Raw genomic sequence first — 22,849 nt, forward strand, 5'->3', positions numbered from 1 at the left:
TCTGAAGAAGCTAGAGCATTGAGAATAATCGTCCGAATAATTTCAGGAACAAAAATTGTATTTTTCATTCAAAAATAGACAACCTAAAAAATATAAAAATGAAACAAAAATCACTACGAATTATACAATGCGCTGTGAGATATTTTAGCAATTAAAAAGTCTCGCATATTTGAAAATGAACACTCTTTGATAATGCAGATGGTAAAAAATCAAATTTCCATCGATAAATTGGTTTAGTGTAAGTTCTCTCAACTAAATAACGTTGATGTCGTGTGGGAATGAACGCCAATAATCAGTGTCAGGTCATAATGACTTGACAATTGAATATGCATTAAATATTTATGACATTTGGTCTTCACAACTTATGTGTATCTTAATAGGTTTTTGAGGAAACTGACTTGAACTTTTTTTAGCTTATGAATACAATTTGAAGATTTGAACAATATACATTTTCAACTGAATCTATAATCCATTCACTTTCATAAAAGCACTCGGTGGTCCATGGAAATTTGACACATTTTACACTGTATAGTACGAAAATGTGAGGTTATGACGTTTGTCGAAATATTTTTGGGTCTTAAATCAGCACTGTGTTGTCCGTTCTACGTAAAAGTCTCAGCAATTACGTTTTTTATCACAATGTCGAATCACTTCTGAAAATATTAAGTCGAAAATATATGATGAGCATAATTATTGACCTTCATACAAATAGATTGATGATTGAAGGGTTCCCAAATCTAGATATTTGCATGGAAAGGATAAGAGATCAGTTTTTAAATTATATTTATTTTTGCTGTGGAAGAAAATTAAATTATTGACACATGATATGAAGTTGCTTGAGAAGAGATAATGTTGGTTATCTTCTTTGGCTAAAGATTGAACAAGTTACATCAGTTGTAGAATTCAAAAAAATCAACCCAAAGATGAAATGCATCCGATGCAGTGGTAGGAAATGGGTATCTCTCAGAGGAATTTACGGATAATTACAAGAATAATGTTGAATGCTTTGAGAAAAATTATGTTAATGGAAGTCAAAATAACCAAAGGGAATTCTAAGGCAAGGGGAACTTCGCCTTAAAAAAAATCTCATAAATTAACAATTGGAAGAATAACTGGTTTGTATTTATGGCTGCTTATTTTTAATACTTATAATAATAATACAGGGTGATTCAGACCTCGAGGCGAAGAATTAAGGGACATATAGACACTGATATTCTTGATTAAACGTAAAAAATTTTTGGCCGATGAAGCTTCGTTTCCGAGTTTTTGGACATTAATGTTTTTGTATGCAACCAACAAAAATTTCATTAATTACAGTAAGCCTAGAAATAAATTAGATGAATGTCAACTGGTGACAGAACAAACTTGTGATGGCAACGCATTAAGAGCTTGTCGGGAGTACAACATAAGATTTCCTAATAGACGACAACCATCTCGCAGGGTGTTGTCTGACGCTTATCAAAGGCTGCGATAGTTTGGAATTGACATTTCTCGTACTGGTGCCAGCGAGATCACCTGGTTTGAATACTTTGGATTATTTTGTATGGGGACATTTGAAACAACAAGTTTACGCATGCAGTGGAAATGAATGATAAAGAACAATTAATGCAACGAATTATTAATGCAGTCGAATCCACTCAGAATAGGCAAATCATGCACTTAGTGTACAATTCCCTTATCCTGCGTTGCCAAGCATGCATCGATGCTAATGGTGGCAATTTTTGCTATTGATGTTTAAAATTGACGACATGCAGAAATTTTGAACACTTATATCTCGGCAACAAGACAATATTCAAAAATTTTATTTTACTTTTTTTATCAAGAATAGCAGCCTCTATACGTTCCTCAAATTTTCGCCTCTAGTTCTGAATCACTCTGTATATTTATTGATCCCTTGAAACATTCACAATGTATATAGGACAAAAGTCAGATGAAAAATAGAAAAATTAATTTTCTACGATGAAATTCATCGAAGATCCTTAACACTGTAGTAACTTTTTGCCCTCGTTCACCCTAAAAAGAGTCCTCAAATGCCACCAGCTTTTTGGTGTCCCAAAAGACGGAAAGTCTGCATCATCATATTGTAGATCTTAGAATATTTGAGTTGCCATATTTGAATGAGCGGATCTGAATTCTAAATAGCGCTTCCTGACGCTCTGTCTTCTCCCTATGTTTAGTCATAAAAAATTAGGCATTTTAGAAGAACTGTTTTATGAGATTGGTTGAAAATCTATCAAATATTCATCTAAAAATCATTAGTTTCGGGTTCTGTGTAATTTATTTCAACTCAATAATGTCAAATGCATTTCTGTGAATTCGAAAATTCATTAGTGCTTTAATGAGGGTAGTGTTAGGTCAGGATGAATAGGTGACTCGACAGTTGTTGAAGCAATAAATATTTATGACATTGTGTCTTGACAGCTTCTGTATCTAAATAGGTTTTTAATAAGTCAGTAAGGAGGATTACCGTCTTCTTAATATAGCTTGGGCATAAAAGAACTTTAAAATTCGGAGATTTGACTAATATTCCATTTCCAACTGAATCTACGTAGAATATTCTAGAACTGTTTCGTGAAAGTTGAATTTCCAAGGATTTCTCTCCATATCTTTGAAATCTGCCGAAAGGGCCATAAATCAGTTGCAAATCTCAAATTCCAAGCCAATTAAATCAACGGCATTATAATAAAGCTGGGAATTGGGACATACGCGGATAGACTGCATCTCATAAGCATTTCTAGCGATTCCCGAAAAAAAATGCAAGTCCGTTCACCAGCTCGCATTCCTGAACTGCGCCACTGATATTCAAATCCCAGCTAGACATAAGGTCGCACCGAATATTTCGCATTGAGAATTAGTTCTCGGACATAATTTTTATTACCGAAAAGCCGTAAAAAACTGCTTAGCATAATCATTTGATAAAGGCCGAAAATACCCCGTCAAAAAGCGGCGTTTCCATGCGACCGAGCCGCGGATGCAATTCTCGCAACTCTGCAATTAAAAGCGATTTCGAAAAGTTGGCATTGACATTTTCGTCTGAACTCACGTCTCGTCTGTTCAAATTATCTTCAGGGAGTAAATAGCGTGACCTAGGGTGTCACAATTAATTCCTAGTCGGGAAATATTAATTATTGTCTGGTTCTGCAGACATGCAATACACCAATAAGTGCCGTATCTAATGCAGTTAGATCATTCTGGATATCAAAGTTTCCCAGAAACCTCTGCACTGGACCATCATCATAATTATATATTGTTCATACAAATTTTCAATCAGGCATAGTACATTCTATTAATCACGAGATATTATAATTATATTAGTGAAAAAAGTAGCAGAAGCGGGCAAAAAATCTGCTTGTCTGGTTAGAGGAAATAGTGCCATTTTTAATTGTTCACGAAAACATTAATTTCATCATAAGTATATTGGGTGTGTTATTTAGTGTAATTTTAATTCGACAATTTATTTAAATCGTTTGCGTTCTTTTTGATCATCATCAATATTCATTCGCTGACTTGCACCTTTTTTCCTCCAGCTCTATTCACTCTTTCCTTTCTCTTCTTAATTTTTTAATTGTTTCCTCTACTAATTATACAGGGTGTGAATCAATAGCTACAAAAAAAATAAAAATTCAAGAGGTGATTCCTTGTCAAAAAATAGTGTGTGTTTTTTATATATTCACAATCTTTTTGGAGCAGCCCCTGCTTAGGATACACCCTCCTAAAAATGGCAACTGAAAATCAATTTTAAATTTTTTCTCAGATACCAGGAAACTGAAAGAAATTAAATTGAGCACAGAATCAAGAGTCTTCTGGTCAAATTTCGAAGATATTTGGAAATAATCAGGGGCCAGAAGATAGAAGGGTTCAATTGCATTTTTGTACAGTTCTGCAATAATTGGCTTGATTTGCCGTCCAAACATCCAGGATTTTGAAAATTATTTATTCTATCAATAGTTAAAAAAAAATGATTTTTCAATTATAGGATATTTTTGAACTTTTAGGGGTGATATTCTGCACTTGGATCATTTTTTAAAATATGTGCCCTTGAACCACTTCCAGGCACCACAATTATTTTTTTTTCAAAAAAGTCGTATTTTAGCAAGAAATTACAGAAGACATTAGATATATTTAAAATGAATCTAACCAAAATTGAATTTTCATTGGTATAACAATAAGCAAAAAAGTTTCTTTTGAAATATATTTCAGGGGTGGATTTTTCTACCCCTTGCAATTAAAAAAAAGGAAAAAGGAGCCCCACCAAAAAAAATTAATTCATTATAAAATATTGTGGATACTTATGTATGTATCTATATTTCAAAATAATAATGCACATCATAAAATGCCTTAAAAATAGATTTTGGTTACTTGGCAATTTTTGTGCACAATCTCATATTTCTGCAGATAATAAGTAGAACAAAAACTAATCGATCAGATCGAAAAGCTATCGAAGGTAACGCTGTAATAATTTTTAACCAAGTACTTATTGTGAATGAACGGACTTTTGAATTTTTGAAATTTACAATAAAATTTCAGGATGACCCAAAATTTTTTCAGTGCTGGATTCTAAAAGTTTATTTATTAGAAATATGTAATGCTTAGCAGAAGCATTTTGAAAATTATTAAAAGTTTCAAGATATTAATATACGAATTACTAGATATGTATCTTAGATTTCTATGAATGGTAAAAATATTAAAATTTAATAAATGTCATATAAGGCAACATAACATTACTTGGAATTTTTTTTTTTAATTGCTGCACCTGTTGATCCCCATGACAATGTTCGTATTAGGTGTATCACAAATTTGTTTCAGACATGTGAAATTGAGTCTCATAAATTCATTTATGGATCGGATAGGAATGATAGAAATTAAAGAGTTAATCATGTAGGTATGTATTTAGTTAGTAGCTGGTTTATAAAGAATAAAATTAAATGGAGAGTGATCAAAAATATATTCAGCTTTATGAATAATGAAAATATCGATGCAAAAATTCGATTAATTATTATATATATATAATATTACTTAAATTATGATATTATGCACAATTATACAAAACTGGAGAAAAAATAAAAAATTACACAGTCATAAAAAACTACCCCTTTCGCTTCCCAAAAATCATGAATTCACCGAGATGTGAATTGAACCACGATTATCAAGAACACAAAAATCATGCAACCACCAAGAACAAAAATTTTTGTGAATTGAACGAAGAATCTGAGAAAAAAAAAACAAATGTCCGTTGACGTTATGATTTCTGAGAAATTTTGGCGGGGTACGCACATTTTTCCAAGAAATTAGTGTCGTAAACGCAACGCTCATAAGCTCCAAAATCCAAAACCAACCTATGTTCAAAAATGCAGCATCTTACCCCCTACCACCCCGTACACATCAGATGAAGCGCTGCGATTGGTCGAACTCTTTGCGAGGCGGACTCTCGTAATTTCACTCGTATACACAGATCCTGTATTCAGAATTCAGAATCTTCAGTTTGCGCTGAATCTCCGCAGTGGAATGTTGTAGACCTGACATCGAAATTCGTTCCGATATTGTCTATATAATTTTACGAAAGTATCATCAGTGTTGAGTAGAAGATGAAGGACTTTACCATGCTCAGTGTTCGTCAAACGAAGTGATGGGCTAAATCCAACCCAGTGGACTTTTTATTTTCCGTTCTTATTAGTTGCGTTTCGAGTGATGTTCGGAAATATAAATCGTGTTTTTGCAGTGTTTATTTCGAATGTTATGCCTCCCGGACTAAGAACTAACAGTAGATGACAGTAAACCAGTGCTCAAGGTGTTTTTTTTAGTTTAGAACTTTTATTTATTTTAAAAGACTAGAATCAGTGATATGGCGAATAATAGTGGTGCTCATTATAACCAACAACAACAGCAGCAGCAACAACAGCAAAGTAGCAGTCCTTTCCAGTGTAAAGAATGTAGATTATTCCTGGATTCTGCAGAATCTTTGAATGTTCATCTTCAATATTCCCACAAAGAGAATCTGCTTAACAAATGGAGCACTCAGGATGGCAGTATGAAAAATGAAGAGAATAACAATGGCAAATCTTCTATGATTAAGCGTGAGTTCCCCATGAATAACAGTAGTTCATCAGACAATTCCGATTCCCTTGCCAAATCAGATAATGAATATAATCGAACTTCGCCCGAGCATGTCTACGGACATCCCCCAACCCCCCAATCTAATCATAGTTTATCTCCGTATCAGAACCAAGAAAATTCTGCATTCTCCCCCCATTTCCAAAATTATCAACAAATCAAAGTAGAACAGCTATCGCCCAACCAACAATTTCATCAATACCCGATCATGAACGAGCAACAATCTTTTTATCCCCTTCCTCAATTCGATACTGTCAATCAAAATCAAGTGTATGAACAAGATTACCCCGTCCATCAGTCTAATATAGTTAACCCTTATCGTTATAACCCCTATCAACGCCCCCAACAACCACCAATTTCTTCAGTTCAATTATCGTCCGGACAGGTTTACCCCCCACAACCCACACCTTCACCAAGCCCACAAACCTGTGATAAATGTGGTTTGATTTGTAACTCCGCATCTCAATTAGTGGACCATATCAATATGTCACATCCACCCACACCTGCGCCGCATTTGAACTCATATCAAGGAAATCAACACTATTTGTTCGGCAATGAGAGTCAGCAAATGGCCAATCAGATAAAAACCGAAGAACAAAGCGAAATCTTGGATTTAGATTCTCACCAAGTTTTTTCGAAAGATGACAAACGTAACAATACGAATCAAGCACCGCAAATTCCCCATAATGTATCATCTATGGTTGGAAACTGGCAAACACAGCCACAATCGAATATGCAAGCGCAGATACAAGACAGAATGGCCATTAATAATGGACCGATGAAAAGATTCGGTCAGCCTCCCGGCATCGATCAGAAATTATTCCAACCAGTACAAGCTCCAAATGGAGATTTCATGAGCAATGGAGTCGCTGCACCTCAAAGATTATCTCCTACCTCAAATTTTGGAGGAGCTTTCGATCATTTACCGACTCAGTCGACCAATGCTGTGATCTCTACCCCCCAAGTTCCTAACGTGCCAGCTCAAGCTCCTGCTGCTCCTACGAAAAGTGCTACATGGAAATCGAACGAGGCTAGAAGGCCCAAAACGTACAATTGCACAGCTTGCAACAAATGGTTCACCAGTTCTGGCCATCTAAAAAGACATTACAATACCACGCTTCATAAGAACGCAGTTAAATCGAGCGGTCAACCCGATCCTGCTTCGCTTCCAATTAGTGCCCATCATCATCCGGCAAGAGATAATGCCAACAGCAGGGACGGTAGAACGTCCAGTAGCCCAAATAGCGATTCGAGGTTAGACGATGGTAGTAATTTATCAGCGCAATACGAAAGACCGGCACCGATGCCAGGGCATCTACAGCAACCACCAAATGGACCATACGACCGGCAGCAGCAGCCGAATGTGCCACCGCTGAATACCAACCTACTTCACAGCCCAACCCTGGTGAGCCCAATGCTAAGCTTGAACAATCTGTCTTCTAATGGCAATTCCCCAAATGGGGAAGCAGGCCCCTCAACGTTGAATTTGGAGTCGAGGGGTCTGCTACCGCTCAGTTCCAATACTCACACTATCCCCCCTGGTTTCAGTATGGCGCCACACCTAATGTCTATGGAGGCCAGTCAATATCAGATGTACCCAAACGAGGAGGCCCCCCACGTTACGCAGGATATGGCTATCAACAGCCTCAATACTTCTGGTGAAGAGTTCATCAGCACCAGTTTCAATCGTAATTCGCAACTATTACCCAGCTTCGATGAGATTCAATCTCTCCGGTTCGGGAACAGAAGTTTCGATGATGCTAGCGTGGGGGGCGGGGTTTCGGCAACGAACCCTTATGTCTTCTTAACAGAAAATTACGACAATGCAGTCGCAATACCAGAAGAATTCAATAAAGAAAATTTCGACGATAATCGGTTGGGAGAGACAGATGGAAGCATATATGTTTATCCGACCGAAGCCGTATATGTTCTTCCAGATTCTCCATACCTCGATCTGGCCAACAACAATAACGTCCTGGATGGTACCAAATGGACGAATTTCACAAAGAGTCCGGAACAAGATGCTCTGATGATCAGAGACGAGCCGACACATCCAGATAGCACCGTGCAAAATGCACCGGCGACGGAAAAACCCATTGGAGAATTCGTATGTGTAGAATGTGACAAGAAATTCAATAAGGCTTGCTATCTGACCCAGCACAATAAGAACACTCACTCTGGAGAAAAACCTTTCAAATGCACTCGTTGCGGTAAGAGATACAACGATCAAACATCCTATGAGGTTCATGTGGCCAAGCATGGAGATGATAAGCCACATAAATGCTCCAAGTGCAAGAAGATGTTCAACCACAAGACCGACTTGAGGAGGCACATGTTCTGCCATGCTGGCATTAAGCCTCACTATTGCGAGACGTGCCACAAGGGCTTCATAAGAAAAGATCACATGCTCAAGCATGTAGAAACTCACAAACGGAGGGCACAGATGAAAGGTACAACAGGGAGAGTAAAGCGACGGTGATCTGTGCAGGTATCGTCTTAATAATTTTTGTTATCACTGGGCACTTTTTTTCTTAATGTTGTACTTCTAGAGTTGAGATTTTCATTGTAAATATAATTTTATAACTGACCTCGAGGATTTTAATTTTTTAAGATCATAATGTGGACTACAGAGTATATGTAACTAAAATTGCTCAAAGTTATTTATCGATAATTCAACAATATTTCAATTCAATACCTATTCAAAACAGCAATACCTCAGAATCTCAGATGAAATAGAATAATTAAATATTTATATCAGATTATATTATTGAATGGATGTACAAAAACTTTAGAATGAAATATATTGATATTGTATAAATGATAGATTTTAGACATCTGTGAGTTTTCGCATTTCACAAAAAAATTTCCCTTTTTTTCAACATTTTTTCAATTCGATTTGAACTCTTCGTGGTATTCAATTATTTCAGACAGACTATTTTTTCTCCAAAAAAGCATAAAAAAATATTCAAAACTTGTAAATATAAAATAAAAACTCCTGCAGTACAATAATGCTACACAAAGAATTTTTTTGTGAAACGCCAAAAATTGATCATATTTCACAAAACTGAAGGATGTAATGTTTTCCAATTTTTCAATTGAAAAAAGTGTTTGTCCGTTAATAAAGTAATAATATGCAATAATGTTACAACGCAGATTTTGATATTTGTTCAAAGCCCATCTACAAAAATGTATATACTTACATTTTGTTAAAACTATCACCATCAATGACGAATCTACCTCAGTTATAAAGCAACAATACTTGAATTTAGGTGCCAATTGAGTGTTTTTTATGTTTCTGCCCTTACTCAGGGTTGTGCCACCTGCGATTTTGACACTTACAACTTTACAAGTCAGCCGATAAAAAACTTTGTAATACTGCCACCCTAGGCTCGTCAGATCCCAGTGAAATATATACTTAGATAAAAATAGCACATTCGTGCTGAATTTTGGGTGAATAAGTTGATCGATATGTGATATTTTATTTTTTATTGCTGTAGTCTTAAGAACATTCAGATGTGTCAACTTCTCGTACGGTGGCATGAAAACAAATGTGCAATTACAATGTTATGCGCCAGGTTTCGTGAAAGTTACCAGGTAAAACTCAGTTTTTGATAGTTGAATATTGTGATCTATGTTATTTTAATTCGTATGACTTGTCTGGCGCATATTCCTGCGGTTATTTGTAGTTAAAATGTTGCCGCCATTGTAAAATTTTTCCTAGACTGACTTTTTATATTGTATCATTGTATTTTGTTATTTTAATTGTATATAAATCTGTATAATCTCGTGAATCCTTTGTTAATAAACCATCTCTGTTGCATTGAACAAATAAATATTATACCTATGGTTTTAAGTCCTGTTTAAATTTACTTCCTCCCTCTTCATGAATACCTTAAATCAACTGGAAGTTGAAAATATTTCTCAGTGTTCATCTTTTGAACGACAAGGATGTCTGACAGTAAAATATGATGCTTCAAGGTTCTCTTCAGAATTATTGAGTTCTAGGAAACAGCAGTAAATCCACAACTTGTCACTTCACCAACGGTTTCAGAAATTGTCGAATCCCTAAGCTCAACGGCTTTCTTAACCGAAAAGATATTCTCTCTAGAGGCTTAAGTTTGACTATTGTATTTAATCTGGGTTTTAAAATATGACAAATTCTGAACTAAAGAGCTGGGATGACTTTTTATTGCGAATCGTAAAAGGAGTCGGATTTTAACCATTATCCAAAATGTTGCAAATTCTACAAAATTATTAGGAAGAAAAATGAAAGACATAACAAGGTGAGTCTGACTGAAGTCGATGCTGCTTTCATATTATATGATACAGGTAAGTGTGGAACAAGAAATGAATAGTTGCAAGCAAATTTAAGGGTAGATTACTCTTAAAAAAAAATGAGTCCCTTATAATTTTATTTCATCATAACTTGATCTGAGTCAGTTTTTATCGTTCATTTCATAGAGCCCAAAAATCTGTTCAGTACTGGTGTAGATATGATGGAGGTAAGCCTCCATCATATCATAAAATATCTGTCCTTCACTTCAACAGTCTGGTCTGTATTTCTAAAGAACTTTTTTGAGTATGTGTTATATAAAGTTCTCGCCCTAGAATATATCATAAAACATTTTTTACTTAATTCTGGTACACCCTCTTACGGCTCTTACATAGTTACACCAAAATCCTGTAATATTAAAAAAATAATCTAATCCTGAGGACAAGGTATTCTGTTGTATAGCATTGAAGTGAAACATATTCCGTGGTTTGTAACCTAATTTTCAGTTCTCTCAATCAGTTAACTAGAATTCCAATCTTATCATTAAAACAGTTCTGTAATAATTATAATAAAAAGCGTGAAATACTTCGGAATCGAAGACTTGTGAGCATCAATTCGAATGAATGAATACAGACCACCTGATAGGAGGATATAGGTCGTTATATTCGCAGGTAATTTTATTCATCTATTTGTTAATGGTAAGGTTTTCGAACTTGTCTCTAAAACACTTTTACCTGTATTGGCACGTGCCAGACCTTAACACCTAGATTGTATGCTTCCTGTTCTTGATTCGTTACCTCTTTCAAAAATAGCTTTCCTCTGGTTTACCATTTTGTCCATTTCCAATAGCATACAGGTAACAAGTTTTATGATATAGTTCGAAACGCCTTAGTAAGGAGCAGCTCAAAGTAGATTAAAAATTTCGATGTTACAATCATTTAACGCTGTAACTTTCATTGAAGGATGAAAAAAATTAATCAGTCTTCAATTTTTCTCTACAGTAACGCTCAACGTTGAATCTCCAATCAAACGTACGTAATACATCAAAAACAAAACGATATTTCCCACTCTCCAAGGAAGCTTATGAACAAAACTCACTCGAAAAAGACTAATGATCCCATTTCAAATACGAACCATTCATTAAACCAGATTCAGATGACTCTAAAGTTCAGATCAACTAATTCTTGAAAAAAAAATCATTAGTTATTCTGATCGGAAAAACCTTGAATCGACTGACAATTCCCTTTCGGTGAACATATAATCAACTGTTACATACTGGTAGAACATTCTATCGAAAATTTTACTATGAAATTCTCATTCCTTTCCGAATGATCTACAAATCCGAACGATCAGTTTATTGGTAACATCAGGACTTATTTGATGACGAAGAGGATCACATTCAACAGAAGAAGCGATGTTTAGGTATAATTATAATTTCAGAAGTCAGATAAATATAGGCAAGTATCGATTTCATTAATATTTAATTCCAGTTATTAATACGTACAAAAAATTTGGACGTTATCTTCAAGTCGAAGTGCGTAGGTTCAATAAAAATTTGAATACAGATAATTAGTCTGATTTTATACAACTTGACTTAGTATTTCAACAGGAAATAGGGATCTTCTCTGCCAAATCATCATGTTAATTCTAGACATTTTCTGTGCCTTAAACAGCAGCGAACTGCGTTTAATTTGGGATAGGAATGGATGAAATATCAATAAGATTTTTTTGATTAAAGATAGAAAAAAAATATTTTTTGTCCAGGCATCACTCTGTAGGTAAGTATATTATTTTACGAGATGAAGCAAGAGAGTGAAGACAACAATCTGTAGAGGATTTAAAATGGTAAAGGAACAAAGTGTTTCTTTTGACCTCAAGAATATACTGTTAAATTATTTGTACGAGTCAAAGACTCACCCTGTAGATGTAGATGAACTTCGTTATAGATGAACATCGTTGATCTAATCAGCCATAACATCAGTACGACTCTTTGAGCAAATCAGTTCAAAAATCAAGTTCGTTTCGGAGTTTCCTGTAGAAAATAGTCTACAGGGTTGGAATTGCACCCTGTGAAAGATTGTTCTTCGCTGAGTTATCACCGGAAGTGGCGTAATGAGATGGAACAGGTGGCGCGCGGTGGAGTCTCATGGGAACAATGCTTCGGTCTGCATCAGACGTGGCTGCCCACGCTTCAATCATGTTCTTGATCATCGAGTTCCAGTAAATAAGTCGCGCATTTTAATTTTCAATTTGATTGGGGCAATGATGAATTGAGAAAAAAACGACTTGAATTTACGATGTGCCGGTGTGGAAGGGATTGCTTTACATAGGAAACGTCCTTTTGTTTCCTGATACTTGGAATCCGAGGAAGAAAGATTTAGAGTCCAAAAGTTTTTTGATGATTCCCTCAGAATTCTCATCTAAATTCTACGAAGTTCAGTTTGTCATATATTGTTTTATAGTGAACACAAAACTAACTATAATCAGTAGAGTGAACTAGAAAATTGATGAGAAAGAAATTTAAGCTTTCTGGGAGATATTCAAGTGAATGTGCCAAATTTCTTGAAAGATAAGCTGGTCATCCCATACCAATGTTCTATGCGAGAAAATCAATAGTGACTCCTTAGCAATAAATATGCTTGAAGATTCTCTGCCTCTGCCTGGTTGACAACTACTGTGGTTGTGTTAGCAGCCAATTTATAATCTTGCTCTGAGTCAACTGCACTTTTGTCTTTTGTTCATTGCAAAAAAGAGAACTGTGATATAGATTATAAGTTTGAAACCTGGTACATCATGCAGGATTCTAGGTCAATATTTATGTGTCACAAAATGCTACCCCTGCCTTGTATTTATACAGGGTATTTCATATATTTCATGCGAACAAATTCAGGATATTGTTCTCTGTGCCTTCATGCCTAAGAATTTCAGTGTTTTGATATGTTCTTGTTCCATTACTTAATTTGTTTATTAAAGCTCCCTGTTATATGGATGAAACTTCCTCGTTTCACATTTAATCACAAGATATCTCAGTTCTGTTTATGTGAATAAATTCAATTTTTCGAACTTTGTGCGAATTCAAAAATTCATAAAAAAAGAATTTTAGATGTGACGAATTTGAGTGCAGGGTATCACGTATTGAAGCTTTATTTAGGTTCTTCATTGAAAGCGAAGCAATTATTTGAAATTCGAAATACAAAGTGATATTCTTACCCTGAATATACTTCAAATGAGGATTAATCAATCCGGGCACTGGAATATTGAAATAATTGATATCTCTCTGCTGACTCGATCTCAGCATGTGTCAATAACCTTCCAAATTTCAATAAGTCGATAAGTTTGGCGTTGATCATGGTCTCATTATTTCAACGAATTTCGAAAAACACCCTGTAACTTTATGGGGAAAGCCAGAAATTAATTTTTATAATCAATCCGTACTCAATTAGTCCTCCTCTATCTCTGATAGAGAAGGATATACAGGGAAGGCAAAATTCGTTGTCTACTGAAGGGATCTCGAGAACTATAGTAGCGAGAAGAAAACGGATGACACATTCTCGGGTTTTTTTCTCATGATTAATCCAAATCTGAAATCAGAATCGGCCTATCATTTTTAGATTTCGAGTTATAAACAAAAATCGAGATTTTTACGATTCCGAAAAGTTCTCATAACTTTTTTGTCTTTGAAGTTACAGATCTGAAACTTGAACCTTCTTAGGCACTTTTATACGTAGAATCTACAGGCAAATTTTTGTCCAATTAAAAAATAACGAATTCAATAAAAGTTTGCATTTAAAAAAATGTAGTTTCACCTAATGATATTTTGAGCTCGTCAGTGGATTCTACGTAAAAAACTGCCTGTAGAAGTTTCAGATCTGTAACTTCAAAGTTATGGGAACTTTTCGAAATCGTCAACATCTCATGTTTTGCTAATAACTCAAAAATGAAGAATCGTAGGAGTCTACGGTTTTCACCATTATTTGTGTCTCTGAAAAAGAGAAATGTGTCATCCGTTTTCTTCTACCTCTCCTAGTTCTCGAGATTTCCTCAGTAGACAACGAATATTGCTCACCTTGTACCTACAGTTACCGTCTTGAAGAATCGATAAAATATTTTACTGAATCGTAAAAACTTATTTTTAAACATGAATTTTGTAAAATAAATTCGTCATAAATTATTCCATACTCCGAAAACGATATTTCGTTCTTTCCATTCATCTCATTTGCCCCATAGAAATGTTTCGGAATGAATTTCAATTTTTTTTTAATGTACGTTATGGATTTCCCCATGGGAACTTCCCTCTGCTGCGAAATCTGCAAGATTTCAGGAAATTCGCAAATAACGGCCGAAACGTAATCAGGGCACGGATTATTTTCGTTTCACAGGAATCCTTCGCCTTTCCCCTTTGACTGCGGAACATTAAAACGATTTGAACGCACAATGCACTAATTCTAAAGAAATACACGCATCAAACGTTCGAAATGGGGAAAGGTGTAAAACGCGGAAATGTAGAATGTAGATAGTTCGGCGAAAAGAATCCCATAAAGTGGGGAGAAGAGCGAAAGGAATATGAAGATCCACATCAAGGGTTGAATCGTGGGAACTGCAAGGGTAGTCGAAGCAAACACCGGCAGCTGCAACCCTCTCTCTTTTCAGTTCTCGCAGTCTGAGATGATGATGCTCTCCACCTAAACATCCTTCTATTCACCGAGCCCCTAGTCCTTAATTAAAAATATCATAATTAAAAGATTTCGTATCTCGAACGAAGGAGGGGGTTGGAATTTTTTTATTACCGTTATTTGGACTCGTCCGCCGTTATCGAGAAATTTCATTTGGGTTCTGGATGGTTTGCGAAACAATAACCGGATGAATAAAATTTTTATGTGAATTGTATACGTTGAATTGAGACCTACAGTGGCTTTCACAACTTTTATTATTCGATCAACGATCTGACAGTTGTTCGGTTTCATTCGAATGAACTTATACAGAGTGTCTGGATTTTACTTTCATATATTTCAGGGTGTGATTCTAGAGGTCGAAATATGAAGAAAACTTTATATCAACTTAGGTCCTGAAATTCACCCCACAAGCAGTAAAGCCTTTTCAACAAGAGCACCAACATCCATTAAATTTGCTATAGTTTTGTCAAAATTTAGCAATGAATGAATGAAATTTAGTAGAAGCTAGTTTCTGGATGAACTGAATCATTTGGTGGTAAAAAATTTGAGTCATTCTCATCGGTGGCGTAGATAATAGGGGAGACTTTCATAAAATTACTTCTTATTTTTGAGTAAGTGATATAATTGAAATTTCAATGAACCAAATAGACTCCTCAAAAATTCTTGAAAGAAAAGCATTTCCGGTAAAGGATCCAAAATGCTACAAATAATAGATGGACAGATTTTTCTATATATACCCGAATTTCAAAAGTTTATTGCAGAAAATAAGTTTGCGAAATTTAGACAATCTACTTATTTTCTAACCGAATATGCGTATTTATACTGTTCGAATAGATGAATTTGTTATATACTTCCTCAGAGAAGAAGAAAAAATTAATTAATGTTATCGCCCTGTAACTATTTTCAATAAACTTCTTGAAACATGAAAATTTCACTTTTTTTCTCATATTCTTCGCCTGCAAGTAGATAAATAATAAAATTATGGTATCCCAAAAAAATTTGCTTATAACTAGGCCTGATGTATACAGAATTTTATTTCAAAGTTCGAGGTTGAAATGCAAAAGTGTTTGAACAAAGCGAAAAATTCCTGTTAGAATTCTTGAAGAGATTTCCAAAGATATATTTGCAACTATGGGAGCTCACTTCAACCGGAAATTCTTCATCAGCTTATATACACAGAGTTCTGTTTTTACTGTCAAGTAAAAACCTGAGATTTTCAAGCCAGAAATTTGTTCGAAAAGAACAATTCTAGGTGAAAGAAGTTTTCATAGGAAGTTTAGGAAAATTCAGTAATAGATATACACAAAAAGTAGATGATATAGCCATTCATAATTGATTGAAATAAAATGTGTATATAGTTTCGACTAATTTGAGCACATATTAGTGATGATCGTCTATAAAAATCATGCATCTCATTGTGGACTGCCACCAAGACACGGAAATGCAAGGTGCAAAAGTATCCGGTTTCAAACAACCCACGATTAAGTTGTAAGTTACCTGACCCTTGACCTGCCCCAAGACTGACCGGACGGCCCTTGGTCGACCTTCCTAATGTGCAATTGAATATGGTCCGGTCAACCCCCGTTAAAAAAGGAAATGATACCGTTAAGTGTGGGTAATTCGTTCCCCCTTTTTTTTCCTGGCGTCGAAGCTCTATACAAGTGATTGTATTAATTTATGCGCCACCTGACCTTCCGAAACCATAGAGTATCATCCGTAGGAGTTATTATGATTTATGGTTTTTAGTGTTGGTGACAATGTAGCCCTTGGAAATAATTTTTATGTGATGATTAGTGAATCAAAGTTGTTGATAGTAATTTGATGATGATGGAAAATTCATTAGAACTCGACTAAAACAACAAATTCTCCTTGTACGTGAGCAAAATTGAACCACGATATACAGGGAGTTGATGAAAAGTCAAAAAATAGTGTGAGTCTTTCATAAAAAATCTCCTGTTTAGATACAGCTCCCTAAAGTTGGCACCTGGTGAGCAGCAATTTGAAATTTTTTTCTAAGAACCAAAAAAACTAACAGAAAGGCAATCAATAAAAGTATGGTGCTGCTCACTAGTTAATTTTATAGGTGGAGGTAAACTCAGGTTACCTTCTAGCAGCTCAAGTCATTGATCTACTGAATATGCCAGTCGATTCATTTATATGTATATTTTCATACTTTTTCTGCAGTTTCTCTTAAAATATTTTTTTGAAAAAACCCCTGGTTTCCTACAAAACTTCAGTGTTGAATTTCATATTTTCTAACGATTTTTATAACATGGATTTCCAATTAAATCAAAGCTCGTGAGTATCAATATGACAATGTGAATTCTTTCTACTCGCCGTCCATGTGGGGTAGGAGAGATCTTAGAGATCTGCCTGAGATCTTAGAGTTCTGCCTATTTAGGCTTTCTACCCACATGAGAACTTACAAACTGAAACAAACTTCGTAAGTAAATCTAAAGAACTGGAAGGATGCTTGTTAAAAGTAATTTTTGTTTTGGTGCTTGACTACAATTCCTGATGTGAATACCTCATCAGGAAGTCTCCTAACCTAACTAACGATATTAATGCCCTTTTTTTCTTGTTGTTTCCGTCAAATATACACCGATGAATCGTTCCATAAGAACAGACGGTAGATATCGCTCTTGAATTCAGTTAAATAACGCGAACTCCATTGGAACAGGAAACGTAATCTTAAACTCTCGTACAAGTGTATTGTGCAATTCTGTTTGTCTGTCAGAAAGGACTTCCTGTGCACAAAAAGTGTGCTCCGTTTTCGACAGCAGGTTCATTAAATCCTTTCAGAGTCTGGGGGGAAGAGAATTGGTGATGAAATTCGTATGGTGGAAACGGCTTCCGAAGAGACTACAGACACTCGATGCGAATGAAGAATATATGTATAATTGTTCAAAAAGAAATATCGATCTATCTCTAAACTATCCCAATTCAATTTAGCCTTCAATGAATATCATTGTTGGAATATTTTCTGTTATGTACGTGAAGAATCAACTCTGCAATTAAATTGGGAAAATATATTGAATTCAGAAAGAATTTTCAATGATTATTTGAAGAGTCCCTATTGTGTAGCCTTCAAGTCTTCAGTATTAATGAATTACACTTTGGAGTTCACGATATCTTCGGAACTAAGAGCTCGAATAATGTTTGCAAGACGAGTAATATATCTTCATTCAATTTTTCTCTTAATTACAAGGCTTCAATGGAAAACAGCAGAAATACCTAAATATTAAGAAATGTTTTCACGCCGACTTTATTTCAATTTATTATGAATGGCTATCTCATCTACTTTGTGTATATTAAGGTATAAATGAATAGTCGTTAATAAATATGAGGAAAGTTTCCTTGACAAAAATAGTGTGGGCCTTTCTTTCAGTTTTTTTTAGCAGCATTCCGAAACTCTCTCATATCTTTGAATTTTGGAGCTTCTAATTTCTATATTATCTCTCCTAAGAGCAGGAATCCACCACAAAACCAGGAAATAATATGGCACTAAACGAGCTCAACGCACATTACAGCGCAAATCATATTCTTTCAATGAAGGGTTGGATAATTGATGAAGAAGAATCACGAAGTCTAAGGGATGCAGTTGTTTCTACTGTGTAAACAAGGGAACATCTGCCCAAGGCGTGACTTGCAATAATTCCGTTGAGATATGCTCTCCAGAAGAGAATTCTCTCAGCCCCACAAGATGACAGACGAAAGGGGTGAAATTTTTTAGCTCAGATTTTTACAAGTTGTCACGAATTCATTTGTCGTTTGGCTTATGCGACATTAAAATGGGAATTGAAAGAACTCGGGCACTTTATGAGATGTACACACTTGAACTAAAGGATATATTTCGTGTCTATATGAGCATTCACGTTTTTAAGTTACTTTTTTATTTGCAGCACTCGTTTAACTTTTTTTAATAATTTTCCGAAAAAAAACAGGACTTGAGATAAAGACAAACGAATTTCTCTCGAGGAAGCACCCAGAAAATCATCCAAAGTTGGCAGATCCTTTTCTCGATTGTGGATCCAGAAAAAAATACTAGAAAATATTCATATTCCTTTCAAACTCAACGATTTGGTTCCACTTTATCTCCAACATTATCTTCAGACTTTCCACCCCGCAGAACAAGCTGAATGACGAATCAAAGAAGCAATTAAAAAAGATAAAGGAGCGCAGAAGAGAACAAAGATTGACATAAACAAATACACACAATAGCACGTCATCGGAGGACACAAATCAAATGGTATTATCCCATTAGATGCATGGAAGAGAGAGGGCGCAGGATGGCCTTACACATAAGAAAGAGAGTATAAATAAGAAGCATTGTCAACACATTTTGTGAACTTGGCTACCAGGTGCGTACACATAGTTCCCGCACTTTGATCTCCGAATGCTTTCACAGAGATGTGAAGCTTGGATTCACATGGATCTGGCTGCTGCGGGAATAATAGGTAAAGGTGTATTGGTTCTTCATCACAAACAAGGTAGGCAGCCGTATGCTAGCAGATCTCAGCATTGTCGGATTTTTTGAGTCGAGAACTACTGCCCACGATTTATACTGATTCATTTTTGAGAATATTTGCTTGTTATAACGATTCAAAATACAAGAGTGGCTTCTCAATTAACACCCAATTCAGTATAATGCAGTTGAATGCTGTTCAAAAAACTGTAAGATGAAAAATTCAAACGATCCTGAAAAAATTTGAAGTTATATCAACTTTAACAATGGAAAAATCGATTATTTACAGAATCGATGAACAACAAATCTGTTTCAAAAATATATAATATTAATATTTCAATTTAATGAAGCTGTTTTAATACAATAATTATTTTACAAATGTGAAAAAAATTATAAACATTTTCAAGGACAGATTCGTTCATTTTCTAATTGTTTTGAATATAACTACGATCGGTTATTGTTTGAACGATATTTTCAGAAGTTTACAATAATAGTACAAGAGAAATTTTGTGAAATTTATTCAGTGCCACATGGAGTTAACTCTTTTTAATAAAAATACACAGCATTCATTAAAAACATTATTTGATAAAATAAATTTTTTGGTTTATCTCATTTTAAATATTGCATTTCCATACAAATATATATTTTTTATGTCATCTTTGAGCTGAAATTTCGAGAAAATGAGCAATGATAGAGTGGAAAATTGTATGCAACTCATAAAAATTACAAAAATGAGTGACTTTTCTATGAATCAATGAATTTTTGTTGGAGAAAAAATGAAAAATCGGTATTTTGTGTTTCCCTCGATAAATTTGGGATTATGTGGGAAATAGTGAATAAAAAAGTTGTAGATATTGCAATTATCTACAACTTACAACTTATCTTCAACCAACCAACCCCCTTTCTGGAACTTTCGACGAAGTCGCTCTTCCCTAATATTAAAAATGATGAACAAACATGGTCAGAGAGGGTAACACCGCTGCAAAATTCAAAACAGATCTGTTGATTAATTCAAGATTCATCGAACTTAGAATACAGTCTGATTATCACCCTCAGGGTGTATTTGAAAGTGAGGCATTTTTTTAACAGAAGATAGAACTGGTAAAAATGAAGCGTTTCATCAAAAATTACCAATACATAACATTCAAAATGAAAAAATTGAAAATGATTACTGAAATAGATTCTAATACGACCCTAGATCGTTTGCTGAACAATCGCAACACAGAGGGAAAAACTTATGTCCTGATTCGACCATGTGGTTTCGTTCAGGATATTGGCTGGTTCGATATTTACGTGGTAATGAAAATGGAAACTTAGGATTGCCGAATTGTTCTCATTATTTCTTAGTAACTTTATGAAATGGCTCATTTCGATACCAACTGACAGAAGAGACAAGACACAGTAAAATTCTTCTAAATTATTCACGAATTTTTTCAGAATGTGCATCACAATCTTCTTGTTCGAACATTCCAACAATCGTCGTAAAAATGGGATGAAATGGGTAAACATCATAGCATTTTTTTAACATAACTAACATAAGCACTTTTAAGAAACTGCCTCGATTGTCAAAATTTTTTTTTGTCACCCTAAATTGCACGATACAACAATTATGATTCTCTCAAAAGTGACCTGATGAATCTAAACCGATGAACTTGGTACTGAACCATTCATTGTCCAGCCATATGTTTATGTTTTGATTCGTTTTTGCGATGCCGGAGTCACCTTCCACAGTCCCGTACTTGAAATTCAATGTAATTTTGTCGAACTCCTAGGGGTTGTATCTCAGCCATCTTGGATATTTTATATAGACAATTTTTGGTTGAAGAACTTATTTTGAGGAGCTCTATCTTCTGTCAAAAAAAAGCCTCACCTTTCAAAACACCCTGAATATTCTAAACGAAAGATCTCAAGTAGGGGAGAGTTCCTTTGAATTGGACTGCCCATGAACCGGACGCTACAGTTTTCTACTACACTAGATAGTAATTTAGCATCCTTTACGTAAATCCCATTTTCGCAACATCGATCGAGATCTCTTGGAAAATGGTAGACCCTGTGGATCGCGCCTTGTTGCGAAAATGGGATTTACGTAAAGAGTGCTAAATTACTATCGAGTTTCGTAGAAAACTGTAGCGTCCGGTTCATGGGCAGTCCAATTCAAAAGAACTCTCCCCTAATTATAACCTCCTGATGAGTCCATCTTGATTCTTCCTTGGACACCCTATATATTACAGCCTTTCGAAGATATCCGATCGTGTAAGAATTAAAACAACCCTTAAATTATGAATTTATTCTGGAACCCTATCCACTTCTCCCAATCTCTAAAAATCAGCCTCTGTGCCAAACACAATAACACCAGCATGAGCCCATTCAACCTGATGGACCATCATCGCACAGCCATGGGAATCAAGCCGTGCGGGAATCAAAATTAAACACCCCAACAACCGCCAACGTCCCAGTTTAGAATTTAGAGTTTCCGTTGGATGCCGGCGCGTACCGGCGAAAGCTATAATTTTGGTTTATATGTGGCAAATCGAAAACCAATATTCAAAGGGCGAGCTCACCCTTTTTTCCGGCGCAACAAAACGGCGCGCAACAGTTTCTTTTCACGACCCGAAATTAATTTCGATTTCACATGACGCCGCTGAAAGGGCCGAGCGTAATTGTTAATAACCTTGCGTACGCCCCACATCTGTGTTATTTCGGTAATCGGAGAAGAAAGGAAGTCTTTTTACTTCCTCCCGTTCGAACGGAGGTGCTACAATTCGACGAGAGGGTTGATTTTTACGGCAGCCGTTGGGTTTCGTGTCCGAGGAACCCTGTCGTAGATTTCGCCGAGTCGGGCTTTGTGGTTTTGTGCATATGTAAATATATTTTTATTATTGTGTTTCTAGTAATGATTCGAGTCTCTCACTAAGGGTACGTTACTACCTTTAAGAAAAAGAGGAAATAGGGTTATAGAAACATAAGCGGAAGGGATCGGACCAGCTCAGTGCTTACATGTGTGTTCAGCTAAAAAAAATAAGAAATTGAGAAAAAATTTAAAAAAAACATGGTAAAAATTTAAAAGGATATTTGGGAATAGTAGACCAATGTGCTCTTTGTTTTCAGTTTTCAGTCTTCGATTTTACTTTACGAAAGTACGAAGACATTGATATTTTGCCAACTTTCAGCCCCTGTTTTTCATTGCAAAATCCGAAAGGCACATATTTTCACACCCTCGTTCCATCGTTGAAGTTTTATTGATATTTATATCTTTGTATGCCTGCCAGATAGAAATAATAAGATCTCGTTGATCGCCTAGACTCTTGTCATATTTGTTCCATATTC

General features: G+C 35.3%; 2 protein-coding genes across 2 annotated transcripts in view; both read left to right on the plus strand.

Annotated features, from left to right (window-relative positions):
• Nucleotides 1–22,849, plus strand: part of LOC123311532 — a 91,528-nt gene that overhangs the window by 61,726 nt on the left and 6,953 nt on the right. The window lies entirely within an intron of this gene.
• LOC123311531 lies at nucleotides 5,471–9,964 on the plus strand. Its single transcript, XM_044895562.1, has one exon. The coding sequence runs from the start codon at nucleotides 5,843–5,845 to the stop codon at nucleotides 8,588–8,590; it is 2,748 nt and encodes a 915-aa protein (XP_044751497.1). The 5' UTR covers nucleotides 5,471–5,842; the 3' UTR covers nucleotides 8,591–9,964.

This window comes from Coccinella septempunctata, chromosome 4, assembly GCF_907165205.1.
Source record: "Coccinella septempunctata chromosome 4, icCocSept1.1, whole genome shotgun sequence".
Taxonomy (NCBI): Eukaryota; Metazoa; Arthropoda; class Insecta; order Coleoptera; family Coccinellidae; genus Coccinella; species Coccinella septempunctata.

Bases quoted from the DNA above. Each gene is read 5' to 3' on its own strand.
- LOC123311531 (XM_044895562.1), top strand. From the start codon at position 5,843: ATGGCGAATAATAGTGGTGCTCATTATAACCAACAACAACAGCAGCAG.